Source organism: Ochlerotatus camptorhynchus, unplaced genomic scaffold, assembly GCF_037179485.1.
Source record: "Ochlerotatus camptorhynchus isolate MF236.1 unplaced genomic scaffold, CSIRO-AGI_Acam_v1.1 ptg000025l, whole genome shotgun sequence".
NCBI classification, from domain to species: Eukaryota; Metazoa; Arthropoda; class Insecta; order Diptera; family Culicidae; genus Ochlerotatus; species Ochlerotatus camptorhynchus.
In genome coordinates this window covers 1,911,950-1,928,835 of record NW_027040517.1, presented here as the reverse complement: position 1 = coordinate 1,928,835, position 16,886 = coordinate 1,911,950, and the positions used below count along the sequence as shown (strand labels likewise).

Sequence of the window (16,886 nt, the reverse complement as noted above, 5' to 3'; positions counted from 1 at the left end):
CTGTTTGTACTCTGTAATTGCCGGATCAGCATTAATAACACAGAGAACCAGTAGACGATGCTTGGTATTAGAATTCATTCTCAATCATTGGCGTAGCTAGACAATTTATCTGGAGGGGGCCTAGATAACTCTGAAGGAGGCCTAGTTAATTCTGGAGGGGGCCTAGATAATTCTGGAGGGGGCCTAGATAATTCTGGAGGGTGCCTGGCCCCCTGGCACCCCCATTAGCTACGCCAATGTCCTCAATGTGTAAAAACTGGTGATCTCAAACTAGGCAATACTAGCGCCGGCTGCGCCCGAACGCAGGTCAAGAAAGGAATGGCTAGTAATATGTTGACGTGACACTCGCTTTTAAAGAAGCCGAGGAGTCCTCTGCACTTCCACGAGGAATCACTGGGAGGTTTGGTTAGAGGTTGGGTTTGCAGCAGGGTTCGTTTTGGTAAACAATAAGCTGAATTGAAATCCTAACAAAATTGTTGGGATTTGAAATTGAACCCACGGTCTTCTGCGCAGTAAGCAAACGAGCTCCTTTTTAATCATCGAGTTGTCATGTTGTAGTCATGTTAACAAATAAAACGATAAACCTTACGTAAAAGTGCATGGTTCCTAACGCCTAACTAGCCTATCAGCGCGAAACGAAAATGAAAAAGAAGCAAGCTTAGAACCACAAACTGGCTGTGGATTTTCTCGTCTTTTCTTTACTCACCCCTTCCAATGAAAGTAACGTCGATTTTCTAGTTGAAACAAAGCCTCATTTTGGCTTTCATTTCCTTTCTCCCACACTCACCTGCTCTGTCAATTTGTTTTATATACGTTATGTCCCGCTTTCGTTACTTTTTTTAGATGTGGATGGAAGATAAATTAAACACAATCGATTTTGTCGATTGAAGCTGATATTGTGACGCCCTGATCGTGACACAAATTATAAGCTGATTTTCTAGGTCCAATGTATTGGTGGAAATTAGCTTGGACTTAGACTTGAACATAATTTTAAAAGCCTTCCGCCGACCACATTACGGAATTTGTATATGTGGTGATTTATTACAGATTGCGTATATATTTTATACACAATGGTATCTTGCAGTTCCCGATTAGTTGTGATAATGTAAATTCTCAATGATAATACTAGGTCAATGAGAATACTAGGTGCAGGCATAAGTTTCTAAATAAAAGAACGTGTTTCTGGTACTGCATGTTCTAAATCATATAATATTTCTAGTGAGAGGTCAGTGACCCACCCACCTACGCTAAGTCAGCAAAATATGCTTACTGCGTGAGAAATTGCACAATCACTCTGTATCTAAACGTCTCCGTGTTACAACCGATACCGCTAATTTCCCATCGGTAAACGGCGGTGACGACGACGACTTAGAACACGTCATCAGCCTCCAATGTGCACGCTATTGCCCATGAGGTGCGTCAGCTGAGAACATATAGTAATAATTATCCAACCGACGCGACGGAGCTACCTAAGAAATGGAAAATTGCATGAAGTAATTTTCCCCATGGCACGCTAGAATGCATAAGCGTTCCACTAAATTGTGCTCGTCACTTCGCCCGGTAAACAGTCCTCTTCTTTGTGGAAACGTATGAAGTACAGTACCCGTTCAATTTTGGCAACAAGCCCATGACATAGACGTAGTTAATATTTTTTGTTTCATTAAAAATTGTAATCATAAGCAGCAAAAAGAAAATTCGTTCGATTTTGGCAACGTGCCAAAAACGAACGGTTTTGATGTTTTGTTGCCAACATCGAACCGTGCCAATATCGAACGGGTAGTGTATGACTATACATAAATGAATTGTGAGTTACTGGTCGCACTAAGTAATTGCAAGGGGGTTTCCTCTAACCGGTTTATTGCAACAAAGAGTACTTTGTACCCAGCTGTTGTTGATTCAACTGACTAGCACCCATGCATCAAATTTAATTAATATATGTACGATCATTTGTTTGATTGTTTCAGGAAATCTGGAGTCGACGGCACAATTCACCTGAACAGAAAAGCTTCATGCTACATCACACAAGAAGACCATCACCAACCGCTGTTGTCGGTTGAAGAACTGATGCACATTGCTTGCCAGCTGAAAATCAAAGGAAAAACAAACTATGAGGAAACAATTACGGATGTGCTGTCCAATTTAAACCTCAATAACCGAAGGAACGTAACCGCCGATAGACTGAGTGGAGGCGAACGGAAACGTCTCTCCATTGCACTGGAGATGGTGGCAAACCCGTCGATATTTTTCCTGGACGAACCTACTAGTGGGCTAGACGAAGTAACCGCTGCAACCTGCGTTCGACTGTTCCGAGATCTTGCCAAGCAGGGACGTACTGTGGTCTGCACGATCCATCAACCTTCAGCCAGTATCTTTGCTCTGTTTGACCATATTTATGTAATTGCACGAGGATCATGCGTGTTCCAGGGTAGTCCTAAGGCAGTTGTACCGTTCCTTTCTCATCTGCACATCGAATGCCCAAGGCATTACAATCCAGCTGATTTCAGTAATAGCGCCTCATATTTCTGTACCTTTCTAGTCTCGAGATCTAATTTTTCGTTTTGTTTCAGTAATTGAAGTCTGTGATAACGACTCGCAAGACGTCATTCCTACTCTCTCTGAAGCAATGCAAAATGGCAAAGCCATCTGTACTAAGCAACAACTCCCAGCGGCTATCGCATCTACCTCGGTATTGGACGAGGAGCCCAGCTCGCTGGAGCCCATAACCGACTTTGTAATCAAACCAACCGTTACGTCAATGATATTGGAACAGCAACGACCCAAGGTGTCAACGTTGGTACAGAAAATGAAACAAATTACCCGGTTTTTTCACAGTCCCCATGCAGTGTCTGGTTTCGTTCAATTTTGGGTCCTATTTCGGCTAATGTGGACCAAAACGATGAGAAGCCGGACGGTACTCTGGATACAGCTGTGTCATCACATTATTTGTGCTATATTTATCGGTTAGTAGACTACTTAATATAGTGTTTAGTTGTGTTCAATTATTATGTTTTATTTATGTTCCATTGTAGGACTTATCTTTTTAAACGCCGCGAATGATGGAGCTCGAATGTTTGATCATCTCAAATTTTGTTTGGGTGTTTGTTTTTTCTTCTGTTACACTCAAGTGATGGTTCCAATTCTAAGTTGTAAGTATTATTTGTTTAATTTATTGTTGTATCGTTTTTTCCCCTGTTGATTTGCTTACGTCGGAGATGAACCAGTATCTGGCTGAACATCTTCTCAATGAAGACAAACAACCAACCAACCATTTGCTTGCGTGAGTTACGATTACCAGTTTTATTTTGCAACGTTGCATTTTTTAAACCAGAAAAATAAATCGTAGATGACGACAGATGAAGGCAATAAATGATCATTGGCGTAAATAAGGGGGGACCTAAAGCTGATCCACCCAATTTAAGAAATAAAGACCGGAGCAACCTATGTTTGCGTTGCATGGAGGAATTGCGATATTTTTCCAGATTATCTAAAATAAACTCTGCTGCGACTTTCAATTCCTTAATTAATAACCAATTCACGGCTGATTGGCCTTCACTTTTTTGCTACACGAAAGGTTGAATCACTTCATGAAGTGTTTCTGATCTTTTGAATAATACCGAACAAACCTTTCATTTTGCATGACTTTGAAAAATATCCAGAGTACTTTAATGAAATCATATTGAAAATCCATAGATATCAACAAAGTTCTATAGAACTTATACAAAGGTTCCTGTACTTATACAAAGTTTATTTAATGTAATTACATGAACTCAAATAAAGCGCCCTGAACTTTTCCCCAATAAATTTAACTTATCCCTGAGCCTCTATGAAGTTCCCTACATTTGTGGGAAGTTCTGTAAATTGCTGGAAAGTTGCGCCCACTTTTACAAAGTTTTCTGAACTTATACGATTTGTTTATAGCTTATACAAACTACAGGTAAATTTTTACCAAGATTGCTGAACATGTATATTTCCGGAAACGAAAACGCAATTCTTAAAACTTCGGAAAGCTTCGGAACTCATAGCAGTTCAGTGATCGGTGTACAAGTTGAGCGAATCAAATAGAAAATCGAGAAACTTCACATAGCAACCAATTATGTAGAAGTTCAGGGAACTTCATACAAGCTCGGTTAGATTTTCGGAAATTTTCGGGGAATTCATGATGTCCTGAGATCTTGGTCAAATTTCCGGGAACAGTGATGGAGGTTCCCGGAAATTTGACCAAGATCTCAGGACATCATGAATTCCACAAAATTTCCGAAAATCTAGCCGAGCTTGTATGAAGTTCTCTGAACTTCTACATAATTGGTTGCTATGCGAAGTTTCTCGATTTTCTATTTGATTCGCTCAACTTGTACACCGATCGCTGACCTGCTATGAGTTCCGAAGCTTTCCGAAGTTTTAAGAATTTCGTTTTCGTTTCCGTATTCCAGCACAGAAGGGGGTGATAGGGCCAGGTCTCCAGTGAAAAATATTGAACTAAGGTAGAGATATAGATTTGACAACACAGAATAATAACCAGAGGGGTCAAATGAATTCTGCTTTATAATTCCGATAGTAAGAAAAGTTTTTCAATATAAGGGATAGTCAAAGTAACAGTCATAATAGTTAAAAGGTTGGAAAATAAAGGTAAGCTCCAACCGTTGTTATCCTTGGATTAAAGCCCGGTCAAGAATTCTGGCTGCTTTGATGTCGACACTAGAGTTAATCAACACGACTCTAAGCAAACACTTTGCAGATCATCCAAACAGGGATGGTATTAAAAGTTAATCCGAGTTGGAGCTTACCGCCATAAGTTTATTTTATTATTGTTTTCTGTAGCCTTATCATTCAAATATTTACGATTGCTGAAGAGACTAAAATTGATTCTTGATTCTATTATAGGAAATTATTGTTATGCCATACAAACCGAAAATTTATTGTAACTAACGTATTGTTAAGTATTCTGTGTTTAGCTATGGATACTTTCCTACAACCTCCAAAAATTATTTAGGCGTTTGGTTTTTATGATGTTTTTAAAATTTTCTTTTTAGTAATTGTTCAATATTTTAAACCATTCCAAACTAAACAAACCACCCCCTGTGCAATTTTCACTAATAGGCTCAAATAATTATGCACGGTATATTCTGACCTATTCAAACCCAAACCAAGCTAATACTAATGAGATGCCCCTTACCTGATACAGACAATTATATTAACATCCGAACTCGTACTACAAACAATCAACATATTCCTGACCAGGCTAGCCTCATCCTATTATTACTTATTGAACTTTACTTAATTCTTTCTTCCCTAAAGTTCACTTGTTAGCAAACATATGACAGAAGATCTGATTACTATTTCTATTGGTTGCAATAACAGCTTCCACTATTGCGTATAATTAAAATAAACTAAGTGTAAGGCCTATTTGACTTCCTATGAGGACCCCCAGCATCCTATTCTTCCCACTAGATAAGCCTAGAAGTAAAAATTTCTCACTTTATCCTAATTATGCTACGTTTATACATTGACCTGCAAAATTAATCTTGTCTTCGTCCGTCTTAAGTAACACTTTATGTGATAAAATCCTTCATTCCGAGATTAGTTCCCTATCTAAAGTATATTTTGTTTAATGTGAGTACTTCCATCACGGTCACCTGACTACATCCCAATGCCACCTGTCATGGTAAATGGTATTCCTATATGCCACAACCGAACACACAACAGGACACACAGTCATAACAGAAGCATTCACCCTTTTCGAAAATGAAGCAATAGGGTTAACTACCCCTGTTACGGGACGGACGTTCGGAAGTCTCTTCCAGACAAACTCGTTTTTATCGGAGTAAGCTTCAAGCTACAAAGGTTTTTATTTAGTAATAAGTAATTATTAGTTTTTAGGTTAGCTTACAGTTTTAGTTTCCTTTGTCTGTTTTCCGTCGATTGTAACAAAGATTCTTCAGTGTTTTGTGTTGTGCTGTAGAATGTAGGTTTTAATTTACAATAGATTTCATTTTAATTCATTTTACTTACGATTTTAATGTATTTAATATAATAAAATCTAAACTTAGCATAAGCAATTCAACTTTTAACGTGTTTGTTTTGTCACTGTGTATTGTTTTGTGTGAGTCAGATAGCGTATAGATATGGTGGGAGTTTTTTCTGCCTCTGACATTCTCTCGAGTTTATGTCGTTCGAGTACCTATACGGGTGGTACTGAACTCACTGGGCTCCGTCGCGTACACCCCCGCCCGTATTACTGCCATTTCTTCCAGCTATACCAGAATCTTCAGTGAAGTTCAGTACAGCTAACTTAGACACTGGCCGTTGTTGTATTCCCACCGCCGTTTGCACGTCAACTCGTCTGATTCGTCCATCTCTGCCTGGATAGACTCGCAGTATTCGCCCTCGCGTCCAGCTATTTCTCTCCTTCTCGCTAGCTATCATTACCAGATCACCGACCTGGACAGCTCGTACTTCCCCGAACCACTTGGATTGAGGAGACATCACCGGAAGATATTCTTTGATCCATCGTGCCCAGAAACGAACTAGCATATCCTGAATAGCTTTCCAATTGGAGCGGAGTGCTCCACGTTCATCTACCGGTTTGACAGCTGGTTGAACTACTCCTGTAGAGCTGAGAAGCAGAAAATGATTGGGCGTCAAAGCTTCGTGTTCCTCGCTTTCAAGGGGCAGGTAGGTCAATGGGCGTGAATTCACCATCGATTCCGCTTCCACCAGTACAGTGACCAATGTTTCGTCGTCTGGATTTCTGTCCGTCAGTAGACATCGAAGAGCACTTTTTATGGAGCGTACGAGCCGTTCCCATACGCCTCCCATGTGAGGCGCATACGGAGGGTTGAACTTCCACTGCGTTCTATGGTTGGTAATCTTCGTAGCAAGCGTTTCGTTGATCGCCCGGATCTGCTGGGATAGGTCGTTGGCTACTGCTTGGAAATTCGTTCCCCGATCGGAATATATTTCCTGAGGAGCTCCTCTCCGTGCTACGAATCTGCGAATCGCATTTCTGCAGGATTCCGCTGATAGTGAAGCTGCAACCTCCAAATGTACCGCCCTGGTTGTCATGCATGTGAAGAGTGCTATCCACCGCTTGACACTTGCTCGACCAACGCGGACAGTCAATGGTCCAAAATAATCCAGTCCTACAAACGTAAACGCTCGTACGTAGGGTGTGAGCCGAGCTACTGGAAGTTGACCCATTTTTGGAATTTGTGGCACTGCTCTGTATACCGAACACCAGGTACATCGTTTAGCGGTCTTCTGTACGACGACTCTAAGCTCCGGAACGTGATATATCTGACGAATTTCGTTGACAATGGTTTCTCCGTTGGCATGACCGAACTTACGGTGATACCAATCAACCAGAAGATGTGTTACATAATGATCTTTAGGAACTATCACAGGAAACTTCGTATCATACGGAACGTAAAGGGCCGCACCAATACGACTATCTTTCCGTAGTATCTCCTCCGTTCCTAGGAATGGTGACAATCTGTAGATACGGCTGTTCTTTTCAACGGTTTTCCTCTGGTTGGGTGGATTGTGCTGATTCCTTCGAAGTAGCGTAATCTCATCTGGAAAGGCCTCCTCTTGAACTAACTTCCACACTGTATTCTCCGCTTGTTTCAGTTCCTCGCAGTTGATGGTTCCCAAGTCTAACACAGAACCACCTCTTTTGCGTTGACAATTGTTGTAGAAGCGGCGGACATACGCGGCTGTTCTGACAAGCCTCTCCCATTTCGAAAATCGTTTGAAATCCACGACAGGTTCTTTCACCAGCTGCCGATGGACGTGGATGATTCTCAACTCCTCTGTTGTAGGGTCGTCCGTCGTAATGTCTTCCTTCGGCCATTTATCCTCATCTTCATATAGGAATTCAGGGCCGTTGAACCACCTGCAGCTCTCGTAGAAGTTACGGTCATTGCCCCATTTGGTAGCCTCGTCTGCCACATTCCATTTCGAAGGCACCCATCTCCAATCTGTCACTGCTGTCTCCTCCAAGATCTCCGTAACTCGGAACGCCACGAACTGGCGGTACCTCCTCTGATCAGAACGTAGCCAAGCGAGCACAGTTTTTGAGTCACTCCACAGAATCGTACGTTTGATTTGAACCGTGTGGTCAGCGATTATAGCCTTCATCAAACGTGTCCCGATCGTAGCTGCCTGTAGCTCTAACCGAGGTATAGAAAGAAGTTTCACCGGAGCCACTTTGGTTTTTGCACGAACTAAGCAACAACGAACCTCCCCGTTGTCGACGACTCTGAAGTATGCAGCGGTCGCGTAAGCGCTTTCACTAGCGTCCACGAAGATGTGGAGTTCAAGTGATTCGTACGCTTTCTCAACGTATCCCGGAAAGTAACATCGAGGAATTTTCACTTGATCCAGTGTCCGTAGTACACCCAACCATTGATGCCATCGTGGCAGTTCAGCTGGAATATTATCATCCCAGCCAACGGATTTCCTCCATATCTCTTGTAGGATGACCTTGCCTTCGATAACAAAAGATGCGACCAGTCCTAGTGGGTCGAAGACGCTCATTACCAAACTAAGCACTTGGCGTTTGATAGGTATGACAGAACTATCATACACTCCGGAAAATCGTTGTGTATGAGAACATGTCCTCCTGAGGTAGACCAAACCATTCCCAAAATGCGCTCCTGGTTGCTGCCCTTATCCATGACAAATTGCTTCACCGATTGAGTATTTTGTTCGCCGATTGTTCTCAAAACCTCAGGAGAGTTTGACATCCAATGGCGTATTACGAACCCTGCTCGTTCATGTACCACTTTCACGTCTAATGCCAGCTGAATCGCTTCGCCTACAGTGTCAACGCTGTCTAAATAGTCGTCGACGTAGTGGTTTTCTTGTATCGCCTTCGCTGCCCTCGGAAACTCTGCCAAATACTCCTCGGCGTTGATGTTCTTTACGAACTGCGCGGAACAGGGAGAACAGGATGTTCCAAATATAGCTACGTCCATCACGAATACTTGGATTGGATCTCCGGGGTTATTCCGGAAAAGAAATCTCAGCACTTGCCGGTCCTCAGGTCTGATCAACATTTGATGGAACATTTCCATAACATCAGCATTGACTGCTATTTGCTTTTGCCGATAACGACTAAGTACAGCTAGAAGCGGTGTCAATAAGTCCGGTCCTTTCAGTAAAACTGAGTTGAGCGAAATTCCTTTTACAACGGCTGCTGCATCCCATACCACACGTAACTTATTAGGTTTCTTCGGATTCACGACTACTCCCAACGGTAAATACCACGTGCGTTTTGGGTCCGATTCTGCTAATTCCTGCTCGGTTGCTAGGTGAGCATAGCCCTTTCCTAGATATTCCGCTATCTGTTGTCTCAGCTTGTCGTATAGCTCTGGTGATTTCAACAGACGGCGCTCTAGGCAATTGAGCCTCCGTTCTGCCATCGGCCTACTGTTTGGAAGATTAATGTCGTCATACTTCCACAATAATCCTGTTTGAAACCTCCCGGAAGACGTGCGAACCGTTGTGGCTTCAAGTATTTCTCGTGCTCGTCGATCATCTGCTGACTCCATAGGATTGGATGCTGAAACTCCTACACTTTCTATCAAAAAGAACTGCTTAACCAGCTCGTGGAGATCATCGTCGTGGTGACTTGTGCATACATGGAGAATCCGATGAGTTGACCCTTGATTCGTAACTCCTGCCTGCCCGTATAAAACCCATCCGAGCCTTGTTTTAGCGGCGACTGGCTCATTGGCCTTACCCTCACGCATCTTTAGCGTATTCTTCATTTTGGTATTATCCAATCCTATTAGAATACCGGGCACAGCGTCACTGTAACTAATTTTTTATTAGGGCGCTTGCTTTACAGACAATACATGGGCGGTCACTAAACGCGACAGCTGACTTGACACTCTCTGCGTTGACAGTCGTAAATTCCTTTTCCGTGTGACTCTTCCCAGCATAGCTTCCCGACGAGTGGGCATTTACGGTAGCTTTTCCCTTAGGTTTTTCGTGTTTTTCCATTACTGGCGCCACCCTACTCGCTGCGTCGACGATTACATTCATGTAACTGGAAAAAGTCTGCAAATCGACATGCTCCACTCTTTGCGTGTACAATGCCCAGTCTAATTTAATATTAGCAGGAAGCTTCTCCACCAACTCGTGGAGTAGCATTGGATTGGCGAAGTGCAGCACTTGTCCAGTAGATAATAGGTGGGCGCGGAGATTCCGTACCACTAGTCCGAAATTGATAACGCTCTCCAGTTTATCTGATCTTGGAGCCGGAGTTGATCGTACTTCAGCTAGCAACGTTCCAATGATAGCTTCTGGTCATCCGTATAAGATGCCCAAGGTACGGATTATTTCCGGAACATTCGACGGATGGAGCAGGAAACAGTTGACTGCTTTCCTGGCCTCACCTTTTAGGCAGCGCTGAAGGCGCATAAGGTTCTCCGCTCCACTGTACCCACAGATTCGTGTTGACGTTTCGTAACTGCTCCAGAATAGCGGCCATTCCGAAGGGTTTCCCGAGAAGTATGGAAGATCTTTAGGAACGACGTGCCGTGCTGCAAGTTGCTGAGCGGTTGGTTGGTTGGCTGCCTGATTTTCCACAGGATAATGATAGACTGGTACCGAACCGAACGATGCAGGAATTTGTGATGAACTGTATTGAGGTGCCACTCTGGAATTAATCTCTGGAACAGGAACGTTGTTGAAACTGTTGCCTGCCATGGGAGGAAGGTACACTGCTCGTCCACCAGAACTCATTCCGAAATCCACTGGTACCGGACCGATAGATGCAGGAATTTGTGATGAACTGTATTGAGGTTCAACTCTGGAGTTAATCTCTGGAACAGGAACGTTGTTGAAACTGTTGCCCGCCATGGGAGGAAGATACGCTGCTGGTCCACCAGAACTGGTACCGGAATCCACTGGTACCAAATAAGAAACACCACAGTTGTTTGTTACAGTAGACCACTCCGGAACACTAGTAGCATGAACAGGTATCGCGTGTCTCCGATCTTGAAGTATCGTATGATTTATGGTATGTTGCGTATTCGACGCGAGTGGTAAAGGAGGAGCTGAGGAACCCGCTATTGGGAACGAGAATATTGGGCCCTGATAGCTCGACACACTCAGCACTGGAGGACGACAGTGTGATGGTGCCACTGGGATGTTGGGATGGGGAGCTGAGGTGATAGAAATATAATTGTTTCCACTCCTAAACTGATTTGAGACTGCCTGCCCTCTGCTTGGATAGGTCTTAGGTACATACAAGGAGCTAATTGAGTTTATTTGTGTCTCTGGGTTGGGATGTGAGTATGAAAGAGGTAAATTTTGCACACTCCTACCTAGGTTCCCATAAGCCTCAACCCTACTTAAGCTACTTGCTGTACTTACCGGAGCCGAACCCGAACTTATATACATACTTGGTTCGACCTCCAATACGTTGTTTAAGCTGGTGCGGCCAGCCTGGCGCGATGGTGGACCATTTTCTTGATGATCCTCAGGAATCATATCGATTGAGGAGTTAATGATGCACTTTAAAAAGCCTAAAAAGCAACAATAAATGCTTTTTGGTCTAATGCAAGACCTAATGGTTTTGTGCAGTGTTGGAAAAGTTCGCGATGTTTCACGAAGTTCACTAAGGGAAACAATCGTGAGTCATAGTGATTTTTTGCGAACTTTTCCATCACTGGTTTTGTGGTTGCTTTTATAATGATAGAACACGTTTATAAAGTATTTTATCAAGACATTAATAAACAATTGCTAATGACGTTTATGCTTGAATTGCAGAACAGTTTTAAGGAGGGATTGATAACTGTTTTAAATTTATTTTTAAAACAAGACAGTTTTTGACTTTCTTGCCAGATTATAAAAGGTTTTTAAAACAGCAAAAAGCTGAATTACTAAGCGGGAATGTTTTACACTTCGAAATGCTATATTTAAACTAAATGGATTGTTCATTGCCGTTATAAAACCATAATAAATCAGAGTGGATGCTAAATGGTTACTGAATTGTTACTTGGTGTAACCCCAAATGGCCAATTAATAACACTCACAGGAAAATAATAGAGAGACACTTACTCTCGTCCCGTGAAATAAGCACATATTGCGATTTGTGTATAATATAATGAGCGAAAATGGTAACACTACTCTAAGCATTACTCAGTCTAACAATGGATTTGTTATCTTTGAACTTCCTATGCAATAGCTTTTTTTCAAGTTGGAAGAGGACTTATCGTTGGTCGTAGTTTGTACATAGATCACGATCTGTACAGTTTACGACAAACTGGAAATCGGATCATGCTCGCTTGATTTCCTTCACTGATCACAACGCATCAGACGCCCTTATTCGCATTATCTATTGAGGAATAGAAGGAAAAGAAGAGCCACTGCAGCCACCTGAAGCTTAAGTCGGGTATCGAAGAAACCCACAATTAGGTGCTGCCGCGCGTAGAGCCAGCAAACGATGCCCTGTCGTATTTAATTTTTGAATTTTGTTGCATTTATAAATGCATTTTATGTTATGTACTGGAATAAATTTAATTTTTATTAAATGGATGGATCTCACTAAATGTTGACCCAGATTGCTCCATTTGTTCCAACCGCACCGTTATAACACCTCTGGGAACGCTAAAAAAAACAACGGTTGTTCATTCTATTTTCTTTAATGTGCTACTTCAATCTCAGTTACTGGACAGCCGCGCCACCACCGTTACCGAAATGAGTAAAAAACACAAGAACAACAATAACAAAACGTCATATCTTCGCCTTTTTTTGACCAAACGGTTTCTGGTGATTCCCGCGATATAACAATCGATACATACTACATACACTACACTTTGTGTTTTTCTGGACACGTGCATGAGATTCGCGAGGAGCTATAAATGACACGGATCTGCAAAACTATGTAGGTGGTTACGAGGGTGGTTAGGCCTTGTAACGAAACAATTCCAGTACGTATTTTATAGGTTTTTTAATACTTTTAAACCATGCCATTTTGTGTTATTATGAAGCCTTGCTAAAATGTTCTTCCTAAGGTGGTGTCAGTTTGTTTTTTCTCGATGAACTATTTAAAATATTTTAATTTTTATACAATACATGCACTGATGGAAGCATGCCTGTCCCATGTGCATAGGAAATTCCACAGCACACAGCCAGGCTATAGCCCTTGCAATTGTTCGGAGCCACAAGTCACGGTTGATTAATATGCAAATAAATCACACGCTAAGAAATAATTTATGTTGGTTGAAATTTGATATACGTTTTGAAATTTCATGTTTTATTGTTGTTTTTTTTTTATATTTTATTCGCCCCTCCCAACCCTTGTTTCGAATGTCGTCGGAAAGGTCATTATGTATTACAAAAATGAACACTTACAGATCCACGCGAGGTGAAACTGGTGAAAAAGGAATGCTTCAACCGCTGGTACGGCTTGTTCCCTTACTACCTAGCACTGACGTTGTCTCGACTGCCGGTTCAAATATTCCTAAATGTAATCTTCACCATGATCGTGTACTGGTTGGCAGGACTACCAGCCGAGTTCTTCCGTTATGCACTCTTCACAGCCGTCGGTATGCTCGTGTCGCTATGCGCCGAAGGATTCGGCCTAATGATCGGGGCCACGTTTAATGTGATGGTAAGTGCCAATTATGTCCTCACTTGTATATCTGGAAGTACACATTTTTGTTCTATTTCAGAATGGATCAGCGATCGGTCCACTAACGATAGCACCTTTCCTCGGACTGGCCATCTACGGTTTCGATTTCGCACCTCAGATTCCGGCAATAATGCAATGGCTGATGCGTGCATCCTTCATTCGGGGAGGCGTCGTGTCCGTCGTATTGGTAGTTTTCGGATACAATCGCCAGCGGTTGGATTGCAACGAAATGTACTGCCATTTCGATGATCCCAAAGTCCTGCTGCACTACGTGCGGATAGACAATACAACACTGCAGTTTGAGCTGTGCATATTGATTACAATGACGCTCTTCTATCGATTGCTGTGCTACCTTAGTCTGCGGAGGAGATTCTACCAGTGAGAATAGACGACGATTGCCGATGTAACTAACATCCATGACAAACACATGTGATCATCTATTGTAGGCAAACCAATTTTAAGGGCTGATTTTTTTTTATCGACATAGTTTTACTCGGGTAATGCTATATTATGCGCGTACTATAGAAATAGCATTAGTTTTACATTCCACGGGTGAAAATGAATAATTGTAATTTTATACAACATTTTTTCAAAGGGAGTTTCTTTCCTGAGAAACTTATCGAACCAAATACAAGGATGACAACATTTAAAACTAGCTAGTTTCCGTACTTATGCAGGAATAAACTGTTTTTAATTGGAAAATATCACTACTATACACCGTGATTTTGTTTCACTTTTTAGCCCCCATCTTCTCTTTTCGTTTCTTTATGTGCTTTTTAACTTTTGTTTTACGTTTTTCGGCTTGCTCGTCTTTAACGGCTTTTTTGCGGGCTTTGCGTTCCTCTGCTGTTTCGTTTTTGTCTCGAACGGCTCCGGATTGTTTAGACTCTCCGTCATTTTCACCGTCATCTGCTGAATTACTGCTTTCGCTATCCTCATCCTGGGCTGGGTCACCTTCACATGGACGATCTAGAATGCAAATAAATTGAATTAAAGAATGAAAAATAACCGCTGAGGACTTTCTTCTGCTCAAATACACACCTTCACTGCTTTGCTCTTGTAGAATTTTAGGATTTTCAGCCACCTTTAAGTTGGCATCCAAACCCGTAATCGTTTTATAAACCAAATCATCTTTGTTCTTCTTTCCGAAGATATCCCTTTCGATGTCGTACACGTCGTGTAACGTTTTGGGAATGAATATTTGCTTGAAAACGGCTTCTTCAAGTTTTTCCTGTTCTGTGAACTCATCAAAACTACGGTTGGCGATCTTTTCCGACATTTTTTCCAAACAGTCCTCCATATTTTCTTCCGTAATGGTAGGATCGGTAATGAAGTCAAACAGTTCCTTTACCGTCATAGTGGACACGTCCTTTTTCCGGAAAAAATCCGTTATATTGTTACAATCTTTACGCAGAAATTCCAGAGCATGGGGATGTTCATGTTCTACGGACTGCGACACGTCTATGATGACAATTTTCCCATCATGGTAGAGAAGATTGAACTCGGACAAATCGGCATGCACCAGCTTACATTTACTGTACATCGCCCACATCATTTCAACTGCGTCGCGGTATAATTCACGTGCTTTCGATCCACTCAATTCAACATCCTTGAGCTTTGGTGCTGGCCATCCATCTTTCCCAATGAATTCCATCACGAGAACATGACTGCGGAGCAGAATCGGTTCCGGCACGGGCAGGTCACACTTTTTCATGCGTACAAGATTCCGCATCTCTTTCTCGGCCCATGTCCGTACCATCTTTCGGGGATTATGTTTACTGTAACCGTGTCGAAAACGAAACTCACCCGTTACGTACTTGTCGCGGTCTTTGAAGATCAAAATTGAAGTTTTGAAAATTTTGATGGCGTAGTCCATTCCAGTTTTCGCGGTGGCATGGTAAACATTCGCTTCCTTTCCCGTCGAGATACATCCATTTATCTCGCAAATCATGTCACGATTCAGCAGCTTGAAGAGAATCATTCTAGTTCTCGGATCCATGACCTGCTCCGCCGTGGCCCGGTCCTGTTTATCTTTACTTCGAAGTCGATCACTGTCCGCCTTCCGTTGGGTTTCTATCAACGTATTTTTAGCATGATTAGGAAGCGCCATTGGTCCTTCATACTTTTCTACGTTTATTTTGTTCGTAAATTTCTTAAATAAGGCATCGGCAGGTTGGAAGTTGGATACTTTCTGGCTGGAACTTTGAACATTGCTGTGCGATTGCTGCATGTTTGCCGCTTGATTCTTTCGCACATTGTCCACATCGAAGCCGTAGTACTCATCATCGCTTCCGCTGTAATCTTCATCGTCCTCAGAATACTGCTCTTTCGCTCGGTATCGCGAGTTACCGAAGATAGCATCAGCTATGGCAACTTCTGTAGAAGGGATCGGAACTGGGTTTTCTCCAGGAATCTCCTCAGATGGAACTGTCTTTTTGAGATTGATGATATTCAACGACTCAGTTGTGTCTTCCAACGCATCGTCGAACTGACCTGCACTCATTGTTAATACCAAATATATTTCCCTATCACTTTTGCCTGAAGCTACTTGAGCTGGAGATTTTTTGGAATCTTCGGAATTCAAAATGTTACCACCTGCATTTCGTATTGTCCGTGCACGCGAAGAGAACCGAAACAGTGTTTTCGATAGATTCACACGAGGTTTTGTGATGAAAAGAAACTAAAGCAAAATGTCAAATCTAGTACTTCCAGCTTTTCAGCTGAACTGCACTGAACCAAAAACGATTTCTAAAGTAAGATAGTACACGCTATTTCAAAACTACCCAAATTTGGGTACAATCCACCCCATTGATATCAATCCAATCGACGTTGTTCATTTGTCAACTCTCGCGTCACTTTTCAAATAGACCAATGTAACATATCCACCATTTTGAGAAAATCGAAGTTGAAGTTCGACTGATTATTATTTTAACTGTTTAAAAACAATACATTTTGCAATACTATTTTTAATGTTGTCAGTTTAAAATAACGTAGATAATTCAGAAGAAACGGAAAAATTACACTTTTACTTTGAAATTCATACTGCAACCAGAAAAAAAACACATAGGACGTTTTGACAAGTCGAGTTGTACATCGGACATGTTACATTGGACGATTTTTTTCAATGACATAATCAATGAGTGTTACATCACAAACGAAGTGACAGACGACTAACTGGCGAAGAAATCCATTAAAATAATGTGGTTCACTGTAATAGAATTTTAACGGCGCCGGTGGTGTA

General features: G+C 42.0%; 3 protein-coding genes across 3 annotated transcripts in view; 1 reads left to right on the top strand and 2 right to left on the bottom strand.

Annotated features, from left to right (window-relative positions):
• LOC135707940 (ATP-binding cassette subfamily G member 4) overlaps nucleotides 1-14,126 on the top strand; it is a 109,601-nt gene extending 95,475 nt beyond the window's left edge. The window contains exons 4-8 of the mRNA XM_065229864.1: nucleotides 1,965-2,503; nucleotides 2,568-2,960; nucleotides 3,030-3,146; nucleotides 13,368-13,624; nucleotides 13,686-14,126. Of these exons, the coding sequence (XP_065085936.1) occupies nucleotides 1,965-2,503; nucleotides 2,568-2,960; nucleotides 3,030-3,146; nucleotides 13,368-13,624; nucleotides 13,686-14,027 (1,648 nt within the window). The 3' untranslated portion in view covers nucleotides 14,028-14,126. The remainder of the gene's footprint in view (nucleotides 1-1,964; nucleotides 2,504-2,567; nucleotides 2,961-3,029; nucleotides 3,147-13,367; nucleotides 13,625-13,685) is intronic.
• LOC135707754 (uncharacterized) lies at nucleotides 6,199-11,499 on the bottom strand. Its single transcript, XM_065229638.1, has 5 exons — nucleotides 11,412-11,499; nucleotides 10,401-11,171; nucleotides 8,585-9,787; nucleotides 7,437-8,486; nucleotides 6,199-7,382 (listed from the first exon to the last, which is right to left on the bottom strand). The coding sequence occupies exons 1-5, from the start codon at nucleotides 11,497-11,499 to the stop codon at nucleotides 6,199-6,201; spliced, it is 4,296 nt and encodes a 1,431-aa protein (XP_065085710.1).
• Nucleotides 14,127-14,306: 180 nt separating the features above from the next.
• Nucleotides 14,307-16,270, bottom strand: RIOK1 (RIO kinase 1). Its single transcript, XM_065229873.1, has 2 exons — nucleotides 14,687-16,270; nucleotides 14,307-14,614 (listed from the first exon to the last, which is right to left on the bottom strand). The coding sequence occupies exons 1-2, from the start codon at nucleotides 16,146-16,148 to the stop codon at nucleotides 14,376-14,378; spliced, it is 1,701 nt and encodes a 566-aa protein (XP_065085945.1). The 5' UTR covers nucleotides 16,149-16,270; the 3' UTR covers nucleotides 14,307-14,375.
• Between the last annotated feature and the right edge of the window lie 616 nt (nucleotides 16,271-16,886).

Bases quoted from the DNA above. Each gene is read 5' to 3' on its own strand.
- LOC135707754 (XM_065229638.1), bottom strand. From the start codon at position 11,499: ATGATTCCTGAGGATCATCAAGAAAATGGTCCACCATCGCGCCAGGCT. The intron at 11,172-11,411 runs GTATGTATATAA...CTATCACCTCAG, and splicing joins CGTATTGGAGGTCGAACCAA to CTCCCCATCCCAACATCCCA. The intron at 7,383-7,436 runs GTGCGGCCCTTT...TAGTTCCTAAAG, and splicing joins ACGGAAAGATAGTCGTATTG to ATCATTATGTAACACATCTT.
- RIOK1 (XM_065229873.1), bottom strand. From the start codon at position 16,148: ATGAGTGCAGGTCAGTTCGACGATGCGTTGGAAGACACAACTGAGTCG. The intron at 14,615-14,686 runs GTGTGTATTTGA...TTTGCATTCTAG, and splicing joins ACAAGAGCAAAGCAGTGAAG to ATCGTCCATGTGAAGGTGAC.